The 14,322-nt window shown below is 42.7% G+C and overlaps 1 protein-coding gene across 1 annotated transcript in view; it reads left to right on the forward strand.

The window, feature by feature from the left end:
* The first annotated feature begins 11,467 nt into the window (after positions 1 to 11,467).
* ptgir (prostaglandin I2 receptor) overlaps positions 11,468 to 14,322 on the forward strand; it is a 156,621-nt gene continuing 153,766 nt past the window's right edge. Inside the window, exon 1 of the mRNA XM_039768057.1 lies at positions 11,468 to 12,753. Within this exon, the coding sequence (XP_039623991.1) occupies positions 11,959 to 12,753 (795 nt within the window). The 5' untranslated portion in view covers positions 11,468 to 11,958. The remainder of the gene's footprint in view (positions 12,754 to 14,322) is intronic.

A 14,322-nucleotide genomic window follows, 5' to 3' on the forward strand; every position in this document is an offset into this window, starting at 1 on the left:
TGACCTGCTTTATGTGTAGGCTGACTAACGAGCTGTCTCAAATCAAAAGAGTCCAAGGAAGTTCATGAATTCCTTTACTTTTTGGTCACACTGATTATCGATATGAAAGTTAAAGTCGCCGACTATTAGGAGTTTGTCATAGTTCATAATTATAATTGACACCAAGTCTGAGAATTCCTCAAAGAAAGACGCATTAAATTCAGTTGATCTATACACAGATAATACTAGAAACTGAGAAACTCCATGAATAACAACGGCAAAATACTCAAAGTACTTGAATTTACCAAAACTGACATCTTTACACTTTCGAGTAAATGTTTACTAAATCGCCACCTTTCTTTCCTTGGCGATCCGCACGAGTAAAACTGTAATTTTCACTTAGTGCAATAAAATCAATGTTTCTATCACTAATAAGATTGTTGATGAAAAAAGTCTTGTTGGTTAATACTCTAACATTTAATAAAGCCGTATTTAATGATGTGGAGGAGCAGAGCTGAATTCGATGTGCATTATGGGTATTTGGAATAGAAACTAAAAAAAAAAGTTATTTTTATTAGCGCCGCTCTGCGTGTATTTTTTATTTAATCTATTATCTGGTTTTAGAGATTTAATACATTGTTCATCTAAAGGTGTAATTGATAACTTAAATTAATAGTGTTTATGCCGTACTGCCTAGATTTTTTACGTGCATTGAGATTAGTTGCGTTAGTTGAAAAGCACGCAACGCAATGTTTCACACATTAACCAATATAAAATACTTATTTATGACAAATGTCACTCTGCTTTATGTTCCATGAGCCTCTACAGTATGTAACTTCACATCCTTGTTACATACCTGTTTGTCTCATCACTCATGAGCTGAAAGGCACTTTCTGGACAAAAACAGCTTGAATAGTAGTTGAGTGGCTGGTAATCTGTAGTACCCACAAGTGCCATTTGGTGCAGCTTGCCTCCCACACATTAATGTCTGTGTTGTCCACCCAGGCGAATGCTGCTATAGGCACGTCAGCTCCACATTCAGCCTGGGAGCAAAAAGCTGATGCAGGTACCTGACTTTCATTTTGACCTCCAGATCATTTGTATCAAAATCGGAATTTGATAAGTCAGAGTCGGATTCAGCAATTATACACAAAAAATAAATAAATAATAAACATGGAGCATTTGCTTTAATAATAATAATAATAATAATAATAATAATAATAATAATAATAATAATAATAATAATGGTGGCACGGTGGCACAGTGGTAGTGCTGCTGCCTCGCAGTTAGGAGACCCGGGTTCGCTTCCTGGGTCCTCCCTGTGTGGAGTTTGCATGTTCTCCCCGTGTCTGCGTGGGTTTCCTCCCACAATCCAAAGACATGCAGGTTACGTGGATTGGCGATTCTGCATTGGCCCTAGTGTGTGGGTGGGTGTATTTGTGTGTGTCCTGCGGTGGGTTGGCACCCTGCTCAGGATTGGTTCCTGCCTTGTGCCCTGTGTTGGCTGGGATTGGCTCCAGCAGACCCCCGTGACCCTGTATTCGGATTCAGCGGGTTAGAAAATGGATGGATAATAATAATACATTTTATTTATATAGCGCCTTTCCCATGCTCAAGGCGCTTCACAGAGTTTAAGAAAGAACGGCAGGGTATACAGTATATACTGTAGCATTTTACTAAACCAGAATAATAAATAAAGAAGATTAAGATAGTACATTCAGATAAAAGCCTAAGAGACAACATAATTGATGGTCCAGCACACGGGTGTCGAACTCCAGTCCTGGAGGGCCGCAGTGGCTGCAGGTTTTCATTCTAACCATCTTCTTCATTAGTGAGCCATTTTTGCTGCTAATTAACTTCTTTTGCTTTAGTTTTAAATTAACTTGACTCAGACTCCTTAGTTGTCTCTTTTTCCTTAATTAGCAGCCAAACAATGAGACACAAAACCAGCTGCCACATGACCAGCTCACCTGTGCCCCTCACACAATATCTCAAAATAAAGAAAGGCAATGGTATTGGTAAGGTTGATCTCTCAGATCACCAAAACATTTTGACTGTGTTCTTAGAAATTGGAAATGTCTGCTATGGCAGAATGAGAGCAGCAACAAGCCATGGAATTAGAAAACAGGTTTAATTAACAGCAAGAATCAGCTTCTCATTAAGAGATTGGTTGGAGTGAAATTGGTTGGAGTTTGAAATCCCAGTTTAGCTGGTCATTTGTTAGCTCATTTCACATCTCATTTCTGTTTGGCTGACATTTAATGAAGAAAGGAATCCTTAAAAATAAGGCTATTAAAATTCAATTCTATTAAAAGAAGTTAATTAGCAGTGAAAACTGGTCACTGATTAGGAAAAGAGAAACCTGCAGCCACTGCGGCCCTCCAGGCCGGGAGTTTGACACCCCTGGTCTCACACACACACACACAGGTTACATGAGCATCGACAGAGAGGTAAACTGAGAGAAGGGTAATAATGTCAAATAGAGATAAAAGCCTTCCTGAAAGATGAGTTTTGAGTTGTTTTTTAAAAGAATTCATGGAGTCCGCTGATCTGATTCATTTCGGTAGGTCATGCCAGAGTCTGGGCGCTATACAGCTGAAGGTCCTGCTGTCACCCATGGAGTGTAGATTAGTGTGGGGCTCAACAAGATTGGCAAAATCGGAGGACCTTAGTGGGCGGGCAGACACATAGTGATGGAGAAGGTCACTGATGTAGTTTGGTGTGAGGTTATTTAAGACTTTGTAGGTTATTAGTAGGATTTTATATTCGATTCTGTAAGACACAGGGAGCCAGTGAAGATGGAGCAGGATGGTGTGATGTGCTCGCTGCTGCTGGTTCAAGTAAGGACTCTTGAAGCTGAGGTTTGAATAAGCTGGAGCTGTGATATAAGATTAGAAGGGGCACCTGCCAATAGGGAATTAATATCCGATGCGGGATGTGATAAAAGCATGAACAAGTTTCTCAGCATTAGAAAAGGAGAGGAAGGAGTGAACACGGGATATGTTACAGAAGTGAAAGTAAGAAAGTTTCTTAAGGTGATTTATGTGGGCGGAATAAGAAAGGGAGGAATCAAAAATGACACCAAGATTCTTAGCAGTACAGGCAGGTCTGATGAGATCACCGCCAAGATGGACTGGGAAGGAGCTCATTTTATTAAGTTGCATTTTAGTCCCAATTTGCAGGAGTTCAGTTTTGTTGCAATTTAATTTTAAAGAGTTCTGCTCCATCCAGGTTTTAATTTCACTAAGGCAGGTTGTGAGCTGCGAAAGCTCTGATGAAGTTCCACTTTTAACATTGAAGTAGAGTTGAGTATCATCTGCATAAAAATGATAACCCAGTCCATAGATACAAATAATATGGCCAAGGGGAAGCATATAAATACAGAAGAGCAGAGGGCCGAGGACAGAGCCCTGAGGAGCTCCTTGTGTGACTGGCGCTGAGCTGGATCTGCTGTTGCCAAGACTAATAAACTCTTGCCTATCAGTCAGATAGGACTTGAACCACTGGAGGGAGGGCAGTGCCAGAGATACCCAGCATGTTCTCCATTCTGGACAGTAGGATGTCATGTCTGACCCGAGTGTCAAATGCTGCACTGAGGTCTAACAGAATTAATATGCTGATTTGTCCAGAGTCTGCTGCCATAAGCAAATCATTGGTTACCCGTAGCAGAGCAGTTTCACAGCTGTACCGCTCCCTGAAACCAGACTGAAAGGGTTCCATCAAATTATTAGAAGTTAAGTAGTTGGTGATTTGGGAGGCTACAAAACGCTCAAGAACGTTAAAAGGTAAGTGGGAAATAGGCTGGAAATTGTTAAGATTGTCAGCTTCAAGAGCAGACTTTTTTAACATTGGGGTTACAGAAGCGATTTTAAAAGTGAGCGGCACAGAGCCAATGTCAAGGGATGAGTTTATTATTGTAGTTACAGTCGTAATTATGGCATGAAGGCAGGATTTAAGTAGTGTGGAGGGGATGGGGTCCAGTACACAAGTAGTCGGCCTCATCTTACAAAGCAGGTTATTAACAAATGCAGATGTGACTGGTGAGAACTTAGCGAAGGAGCAGGATGGAGTGGGAAACAGGGAGAGATATAAACAGATACAAACAGCTTTGTAAATTCACTTTCCTTTCTTTCTCGATGTCGCTGCCATTCTAGATGTTGCTTACTCTACACTACTCAGGTCAACGAGTCTAACAGTCCTCCTAGCAAGGAGAGTCTACTTATAACGTAACTATGAGTTTTATCTACATTTACAGCTTTTTTCTCCCTCTGCCCCTAAATGTCAACTTTCATCAACATCTGCCCTCGACCCCTTGTGTCAACAAACCTCGACATCCGCCCTAAAAGAGTTCTTTTCAGATCTTCTTTTCTCATTCACTTCCCACAGAGGGCAGGCGAGGGTCCTGCGTGTCACCTATGGGGTACCCCCTAGCATTATCCGAAGCTGATTGGATTGATTCCACCATTAAGGTTTTGGCTAAAGTTGTACAGCCCAAAAACTTTTCCTGACGCCAGCCAACTCTATTTATGTGGGCTGATTTGACAAAGGGTGGCTAGAGTTTATATGTAACTAAAAGTTTCATCTCAACAGCATGCACAAAATTCTATTGTTATTCAGTAAGCTAAACTGAGAAGAGAAGGGAAAAGACGAGTTAAGATTCCTTTAAGGTCTCTGTTAGACCCCACCATTCTCTCTACATCACACATGATGTCTTTACTTTACTTGCCCTCTTTGTGTGCCACTCCCTCTTTGCCATACCACACACTCAAACACCATGTCCTCTTACATTGCCTGCTTCTTTTACCTGCATGTAATCTGCTTTCTGCTCCATTCCATTTTCAGTCCTATGCACTGGGTGAAACCTGAGCGTTCATGCAGTACAGTATATGCTGGCGTGTAGTTACTGCTGTGCCATGACGTGCACCTGGCACGACCAGATTGAGAACATGTGTTTCTATTTGTTTCAGTTAAACCTGTTCTTTGAGATGGGGATTATATTTCTTCTCAATCTGATGGTGATTTTACTATGGGGCGGCACGGTGGCGCAGTGGTAGCGCTGCTGCCTCGCAGTTAGGAGACCTAGGTTTGCTTCCCGGGTCCTCCCTGCGTGGAGTTTGCATGTTCTCCCCGTGTCTGCGTGGGTTTCCTCCGGGCACTCCGGTTTCCTCCCACAATCCAAAGACATGCAGGTTAAGTGAATTGGCGATTCTAAATTGGCCCTAGTGTGTGCTTGGTATGTGGGTGTGTTTGTGTGTGTCCTGCGGTGGGTTGGCACCCTGCCCAGGATTGGTTCCTGCCTTGTGCCCTGTGTTGGCTGGGATTGGCTCCAGCAGACCCCCTTGACCCTGTATTCGGATTCAGCGGGTTAGAAAATGGATGGATGGATTTTACTATGACCACTGACAGTGTATGACTGACCTTGCTCTTTCAAACATATTTGAAGAAAGTTAGAAATGATTTGATGGAAAAACACCAATGCAATGCAGTGACTGTATTAAGGTGCAGAGGCGGCCTTAGGGGTGGGCAGAGACGGCGTAGAGCTGATCAACCGCACGTGGGGTCGGTAACGTCAAACGCTGTTACCAGGACGTGTGGACTGTATAAATTTTCCTAGGAATTAAATAAAAATAACGTTAACATACACCAGATTTGCTCATTACAGTATTCAGCTAAATTTTTGCAAGATATCACACGGACTTTATCAAAATATAACGATATAATCTATTTAAAAAAGTGAAATTCATAATTCATGATAATACAACGACAGTGCGAAATGCGATGCGGTGTCATGTGGAAATTATCACGGCATCTTCTAGAAAACGTACTGAAATTGCAGGTATACTCTGAGTCTTGATATGCTGGATGTCATAGTCAGACTGTACTTTCTCCAGTCTTGTTCAGCCAACATACATCAGACTTCCAATATGATTCGTAGTCCTGCCACGTGCAAGTGTTGTCACTGCTATCGTGGGCTGCATCAGGAGTGGGCAGGAGGATGAGTACAGGAACCTAATCAAGGACTTTGTTAAATGGTGCGACTCAAACCACCTACACCTGAACACCAGCAAAACCAAGGAGCTGGTGGTGGATTTTAGGAGGACCAGGCCCCTCATGGACCCTGTGATCATCAGAGGTGACTGTGCAGAGGGTGCAGACCTATAAATACCTGGGAGTGCAGCTGGATGATAAATTGGACTGGACTGCCAATACTGATGATCTGTGCAAGAGAGGACAGAGCCGACTATACTTCCTTTGAAGGCTGGCGTCCTTCAACATCTGCAATAAGATGCTGCAGATGTTCTATCAGACGGTTGTGACGAGAGCCCTCTTCTATACGGTGGTATGCTGGGGAGGCAGCATAAAGAAGAGGGATACCTCACGCCTGAACAAACTTGTTAGGAAGGCAGGCTCTATTGTAGGAATAGAGCTGGACAGTTTGACATCCATGGCAGAGCGACGGGCGCTGAGCAGACTCCTGTCAACCATGGAGAATCCACTGAACAGGATCATCTCCAGACAGAGGAGCAGCTTCAGTGACAGACTGCTCTCACCGTCCTGCTCCACTGACAGACTGAGGAGACCCCACACTATGTGACTCTTCAATTCCACCCCTTGGGGGTAAACGTTAACATTATACAAAGTTATTGTCTGTTTTACCTGCATTGTTATCTCTCTTTAATTTAATATTGTTTAGTATCAGTATGCTGCTGCTGGAGTATGTGAATTTCCCCTTGGGATTAATAAAGCATCCATCCATCTATCTATCTATCTATCTATCTATCTATCTATCTATCTATCTATCTATTATATAGTGCCTTTCACATCTATCTATCTATATACAGTTGTGTTTGAAAGTTTGTGAACCCTTTAGAATTTTCTATATTTCTGCATAAATATGATCTAAAACATCTTCAGATTTTCACTCAAGTCCTAAAAGTAGATTAAGAGAAACCAGTTAAACAAATGAGACAAAAATAGTATACTTATATTTAGGTAAATAATTGAATATTACATATTTGTGAGTGGCAAAAGTATGTGAACCTCACGGAGTAGCAGTTAGTTTGAAGGTGAGTTGTCAGGTGTTTTCAATAAATGGGATGCCAATCAGGTGTGAGTGGGCACCCTGTGTTATTTAAAGACCAGGATCTATCAAAGTCTGCTCTTCACCACACATGTTTGTGGAAGTGTATCATGGCACGAACAAAGGAGGTTTCTGAGGACCTCACAAAAAGAGTTGTTGATGCTCATCAGGCTGGAAAAGGTTACAAAACCATCTCTAAAGAGTTTGGACTCCACCAGTCCACAGTCAGACAGATTGTGTACAAATGGAGGAAATTCAAGACCATTGTTACCCTCCCCAGGAGTGGTCGACCAACAAAGATCACTCCAAAAGCAAGGCGTGTAATAGTCGGCGAGGTCACAAAGGACCCCAGCATAACTTCTAAGCAACTGAAGGCCTCTCTCACATTAGCTAATGTTCATGTTCATGAGTCCACCATCAGGAGAACACTGAACAACAATGGTGTGCATGGCAGAGTTGCAAGGAGAAAGCCACTGCTCTCCAAAAAAACACTGCTGCTCGTCTGCAGTTTGCTAAAGATCACGTGGACAAACCAGAAGGCTATTGGAAGAATGTTTTGTGGACGGATGAGACCAAAATAGATCTTTTTGGTATAAATGAAAAGCGTTATGTTTGGAGAAAGGAAAACACTGCATTCCAGCATAAGAACCTCATCCCATCTGTGAAACATGCTGGTGGTAGTATCATGGTTCGGGCCTTTTGGCTGCATCTGCGCCAGGACGGCTTGCCTTCATTGATGGAACAATGAATTCTGAATTATATCAGAGAATTCTAAAGGAAAATGTCAAGACATCTGTCCATGAACTGAATGTGAAGAGAAGGTGGGTCATGCAGCAAGACAACGACCCTAAGCACACAAGTCGTTCTACCAAAGAATGGTTAAAGAAGAATAAATTTAATGTTTTGGAATGGCCAAGTCAAAGTCCTGACCTTAATCCAATCGAAATGTTGTGGAAGGACCTGAAGTGAGCAGTTCATGTGAGGAAACCCACCAACATCCCAGAGTTGAAGCTGTTCTGTACAGAGGAATGGGCTAAAATTCCTCCAAGCCGGTGTGCAGGAATGATCAGAAGTTACCGGAAACGTTTAGTTGCAGTTATTGAGGGGACACACCAAATACTGAAAGCAAAGGGTCACATACGTCTGCCACTCACAAATACGTAATATTCGATCATTCTCCTCAATACATAAATGACCAAGTATAATATTTTTGTCTCATTTGTTTAACTGGTTTCTCTTTATCTACTTTTAGAACTTCTGATGATGTTTTATGTCATATTTATGCACAAATATAGAAAATTCTAAAGGGTTCACAAACTTTCAAACACAACTGTATATATATATATAAACTGCTCAAAAAAATTAAAGGAACACTTTGAAAACACATCAGATCTCAATGGGAAAAAGAAATCCTCGTGGATATCTATACTGATATAGACTGGGTAATGTGTTAGGAACGAAAGGATGCCACATCGTTTGATGGAAATGAAAATGATCAACCTACAGAGCCCTGAATTCAAAGACGCCCCAAAAATCAGAGTGAAAAATGATGTGGCAGGCTAGTCCATTTTGCCCAAATTTAATTGCAGCAACTCCAAATTGTACGCAGCACTTTGTATGGCCCCTGTGTTCTTGTATACATGCCTGACAATATCGGTGCATGCTTCTAATGAGATGACAGATGGTGTTGTGGGGGATCTCCTCCCAGATCTGGACCAGGGCATCACTGAGCTCCTGGACAGTCTGAGGTGCAACCTGGTGGCATTGGATGGACCAAAACATAATGTCCCAGAGGTGTCTATTGGATTTAGGTCAGGAAAGTGTGGTGGCCAATCAATGGTATCAATTCCTTCATCCACCAGGAACTGCCTGCATACTCTCACCACATGAGGCCAGGAATTGTCGTGCACCAGGAGCCACTGTACCAGCATAGGGTCTGACAATGGGTCCAAGGATTTCATCCTGATACCTAATGGCAGCCAAGGTGCCTTTGTCAAGCCTGTAGCGGTCTGTGTGACCCTCCATGGATATGCCTCCCCAGACAATCATTAACCCACCACCAAACTGCTCATGCTGAATGATGTTACAGGCAGCATAATGTTCTCCATGGCTTCTCCAGACCCTTTCACTTCTGTCACGTGCTCAGGGTGAACCTGCTCTCATCTGTAAAAAGCAGAAGGCACCAGTGGTGCATCTGCCAATTCTGGTATTCTATGGCAAATGCCAATCGAGCTGCATGCTGCTGGGCAGTGAGCTCAGGGCCCATTCGTGGACATGGGGCCCTTGGGTCACCCTCATGAAGTCTTTCTGGTTGTTTGGTCAGAGACATTCACACCAGTGGCCTGCTGGAGGTCATTTTGTAGGGCTCTGTCAGTGCTCGTCCTGTTCCTCCTTGCCCAAAGGAGCAGATACCAGTCCTGCTGATGGGTTATGGACCTTCTATGGCCCTCTCCAGCTCTCCTAGAGTAACTGCTTGTCTCCTAGAATCTCCTCCATGCCCTTGAGACTGTGCAGGGAGACACAGCAAACCTTCTGGCAATGACACGTATTGATGTGCCATCCTGGAGAAGTTAGACTACCTGTGCAACCTCTGTAGGGTCCAGGTATCACCTCATGGTACCAGTAGTGACACTGACTGTAGCCAAATGCAAAACTAGTGAAGAAACAGTCAGAAAAGATGAGGAGGGAAAAATGTCCGTGGCCTCCACCTGTTAAACCATTCCTGTTTTGGGGGTCATCTCATTGTTGCCCCTCTAGTGCATCTGTTGTTAATTTCATTAACACCACAGCAGCTGAAACTGATTAACAACCCCTCTGCTACTTAACTGACCAGATTAATATCCCATAAGTTTCATTGACTTTATGCTATACTCTGATTAAAAAGTGTTCCTTTAATTCTTATGAGCAGTATGTATATATATATATATATATATATATATATATATATATATATATATATATATATATATATATATATATATAATTTGACAAATCCAAATGGGACAAAAGCAGAGCCCCCATAGGCGCGGGGCCGTCGTCCTACTTGCCACCCCCAAACGACACACTTGTCACGGTGAGTGAGGGGGCTGTCATTCCGACTGACGAACGTAGACGAATTGTTTTCTTGAGCTGTCAGAATCAGATGAGAAATGCATTAACACCACAATACGTCGTTATGTGTAGACTGACTCAATGGCAGTTTGTAGAAACACATATGAGAAATGCCAATCCGTGTGAGAGGGAATGCGGAATCGATTTCACAACTGCATTAAGAATGAGAAAAATGCATTTCTGATGTATGAATTTAAAATCGGGAGTGGTCTCCCCTCGACTTTCTCGTATGCTCAGATATGGGGATGTATATTTAAGGAGTAAACCGCAAGACAGTGGTATTATTTTTTATATATAACGTACATTAAAGAACAATAAACAACAATTCAAAATAAATTAATAATATATTGAACATTTATTATAAAAGTAAAGTTGAATAAATCGGACTCTGCAGCCGCATGAATAAAAGGTAAAGAATCACTTCCGGCACAAAACTTGATAGAAATCCGTGTTTTGTACCTAATACTTGTATCCAAAATGTGATTGACCTAAGCGGAAGCGTACTCAAGTTATCGTCTTTACACACACACAAACACACAATTCCAAAAATTGTATTTTCCGACTCTGGGACGTCTTAAACGTCGAGATACATCAAAAACTCGAAACTGATTTTTTGGACGATTATAGTACTGTGCCTATACATCGTATACGAGAAAGTAAAAATGTAAAATATCAAAGCATTTGGTGTCGCTGATGAAAAGGTTTTCTTCACTGGTGACAATGCTGAAGCGATTGACTGACTTTGCATTTTTCGAAACATGTTTTGATTTTTGTTTTAGTGGCTTTGGCACAGTGAGTTAGAAATATCTTTGTGATCTGCATTAAGATCGGCGACACTGACGCTTCTGTTATGTGTTTATATTTTTTTACGGTGACACAATAACTACAAATCATTTTGTGATTTATGTAAGCGAACTGTACTGAATGTTTAAGGAAATGCTGGGTGTGCGCGGTAAGAATGTGGGGTATCTGTCGTTCCATTGGGTAAAGCGTAACTCGTGTCCCAGCTAAACAGCAATCTGTCCCGTAACAGCCAAGTCAGAAGTCCTCGATGTGCAACAAGGTCTGTGTGAGCTTCTGCGTTACCACCATGCGCTCATCACCTGTCTCCTCAGGTGGATTCCCGAGAGCGCGCCAACCCTGCACTCGACGCCCAAAGCGCTCACCCCCGATCCCAGTCCGAGGTGTGATGCCTATTGGGCGAGACACCTGTCAATCTAAGTAAGGCCGCGCCCACCCGCGGACACATGTTATTTCCTCGGCTGTGGTAGCGCAGCACGCGGATTCAGACAGAGGCAGACTGTGAGAGAAGCGAGCTGGGCAAGCGACGCTGCAGAGCGCTGGAGGAGGGCGTCCAGAGAAGGGACTGACAGGGACTGGATGGTGTGCCGGTGTCGAAGAATTCTTGGGGCACGTGCGTCTCGGAGAGAAGAGAACGAGAGAAAGAAAACCAAAGAGCGGAGTTTCCATTACGCACACCTGGGCGCCCAAGTTTCTTTTTCTCTATTTTGGTTTTGTTCTTGCCGCTGTTTATTCAATATGAAGAAGAAAGTTTCCTGTGGTCATCTTTCCATGCTTTCAATGAAATCTAAACACTTTTAAAAGTGCCTGGTGCAACCCGCAGCTGAAGACTGATCCTTCATGGGGCCATGGTGGCAACTTTTTGACTGGCGTTTGATTATAATTAGTGTCATTTCAACTGTGACCTTTCTAAAAGGTAGCAGGTGACGTTCAGGAAATCTCACGCCCACCTTTTGCATCAATGGACTGCTGTGTATGTCAGCATTATGGCTAATGTCACATGTGAGAAAATGACACAAATTCGTGTGGTTGGGTATCCAGTGTTAAGCACTTTTATGTTCATCGCTGGGGTTGGGGGCAATGTCTTGGCTTTAGTCATTTTAGGTGTTCACAGGAAAGAGCTCCGTAGTAAATCCTCTGTCTTCTGCATCCTGGTCACCGGTCTTGCCATCACAGACTTACTAGGCACTTGCTTCCTGAGCCCATTGGTATTTGTCTCCTATGCCTACAACGCTTCCATCGTGGGACTGGTCGGAAACCATTCCCTGTGTGACTTTTTTGGATTCACAATGACCTTCTTTGCCCTGGCTTCTATGTTGATTTTGTGTGCCATGGCAGTGGAGCGCTGTATGGCCATTAGTCACCCTTATTTCTACTCCAAACACAACAGCAAAGGCTTGGCCAAAGCTGCCCTGGCAGCCATTTATGTCCTCTCCTGCTTTTTTTGTTGCCTGCCATTCTTTGCCTTTGGGGAGCACAAGCAGTACTGCCCTGGCACATGGTGCTTCATCAAGATGGATTCCACCGACCGCAAAGTGATTGCTTTCTCCTTGTGCTATGCCACCCTCATGGCTTTCCTGATCTTGATTATTTTGATCTGCAATGGATCAGTGATTGTAAGCCTCTGCAACATGTATAAGAACCAGCGGTCCAGGAGGGGATCGGTTATCTCAAACCGCACCAGGAAGAGCTGGATCGGTCAAGGAGATGAAGAAGTGGACCACCTCATCTTACTGGCTTCTATGACCACCATATTTGTCATCTGTTTCTTGCCACTCACGGTAGGTGGGCTTAATAAATTAAAGGCACCTTCTGTTTTTGAAATGCAGTAAAGGGTAAAATCATTCTCATGCCACCCTCAATGGCAATTTATTGGGCCGTGTGGTTCGTCATTCAACCATTGCTTGACAAAGAACCATTTCATTCTGGGAAGGCTTCTTTGTATATAAAATTGGTTCTTTGAGTGGATTCCTAAGAGGAGGACAAAACAGAAATCTTTATTTGGTGTGCTGCTATCGGAGCAAGAGAATGTGAACTTGTAGCTTTTGTGAAAGTAAGCAGCAAGAGTCCTTTAGTGGCACCTCACCAATCTGTTATCATCTCTTTGTGGTTATGTCAGGGGTTTAAATAACAGATTCCTTCCAGAACCTTCATGTGGATTGCCTCTCTGTGGCATCACTCTGAAGAACCACCTTGGCACTTTTATTTGTACTCTTGGGTGCCAAGGTGGTTCTTCAGAGTGATGCCATAAATGGACCATTTTTGGTTTTCAAAAGAACCCTCCACATGAAGCTTCCAGAAGGAACCTTAATGGATTTAGATTTGTAACAGAAGTCATGAATAGATGGTAACACAGTTGTGAAACACCAATGGGTTCCTGATTTTTAAAGGGCACTTGCTATTTGCAATAATGCCAGCTCAGCTCAGTAACATACGAGGTTAAATATTTCTATTTTGTCCATTTTAGGCAGATATTCACAACCCAAACACCCATTCTTTTGGTCAAGTAATGGGTCAAGAACAATCTTAAAAATTAAGGTTCCAGGGCAGTTCTTCAGAGTCATGCTATAGGGAATCCATTTTTGGTTACTTAAAGCCACCATCCACGTGGAAAGTACAGAAAGAACCTTCATTTAGATCCATAACAGGCTCCATATAGTTAAGTAACCATGACCAGATGGCAGCAGATTTGTGAAATAGCAATTGCTGCATAAATAAGGCGAGGTTCGGGTTTTTCTTAATCTGTGAGTGTCCTGCTAGGTCACCTGCCATACATTAAAGATTTCAGGTTTCTTTAGGAAGTTTTTCAAAGTAAAGAGAACCAATTTCATATTCTAAGAACCCTTACTAGAATGAAATGATGCTTTGTCAAGCAATGGCAACCCAGTCAAAGAATCATAAAGTGCTATTAAAGAACCAGGCTTTTTAAAAACGGGGGAACCAGAAAACCCAGTAATGTGCCATTAAGGAACCAGGTTTTTTAAAAGTGCAGGCAATGTCTGAAGGGCTGGCACGCTGAATCCACCTCAGCAGACATGCATTAGCTGTAAGTACTCTACATGTTTTTACTTCCTCTTTAAATTTTAGCCGGATATGGGGGCATGAGAAAGCAGTCCTGTCAGGGGGAAGGGACCACAAAACCTAATGCATTATTCCTCAGAGGATGACAAATATTAGCAACTTGTCATTTCAGCATTATTTCTCTGTTTTGTGTTTTTAATGTGTAAGTCCATACCCCCCCACCCCCATGGCTAAGTTATATATCAATAATGTCTTTTACTTAACTCGATGCCCTTTGAATGATCCAGCTGGTATTTCACAACGATTGCTCTACGCCCTGTTTTTCAGTT

The sequence above is a fragment of the Polypterus senegalus genome, chromosome 11, assembly GCF_016835505.1.
Source record: "Polypterus senegalus isolate Bchr_013 chromosome 11, ASM1683550v1, whole genome shotgun sequence".
NCBI classification, from domain to species: Eukaryota; Metazoa; Chordata; class Cladistia; order Polypteriformes; family Polypteridae; genus Polypterus; species Polypterus senegalus.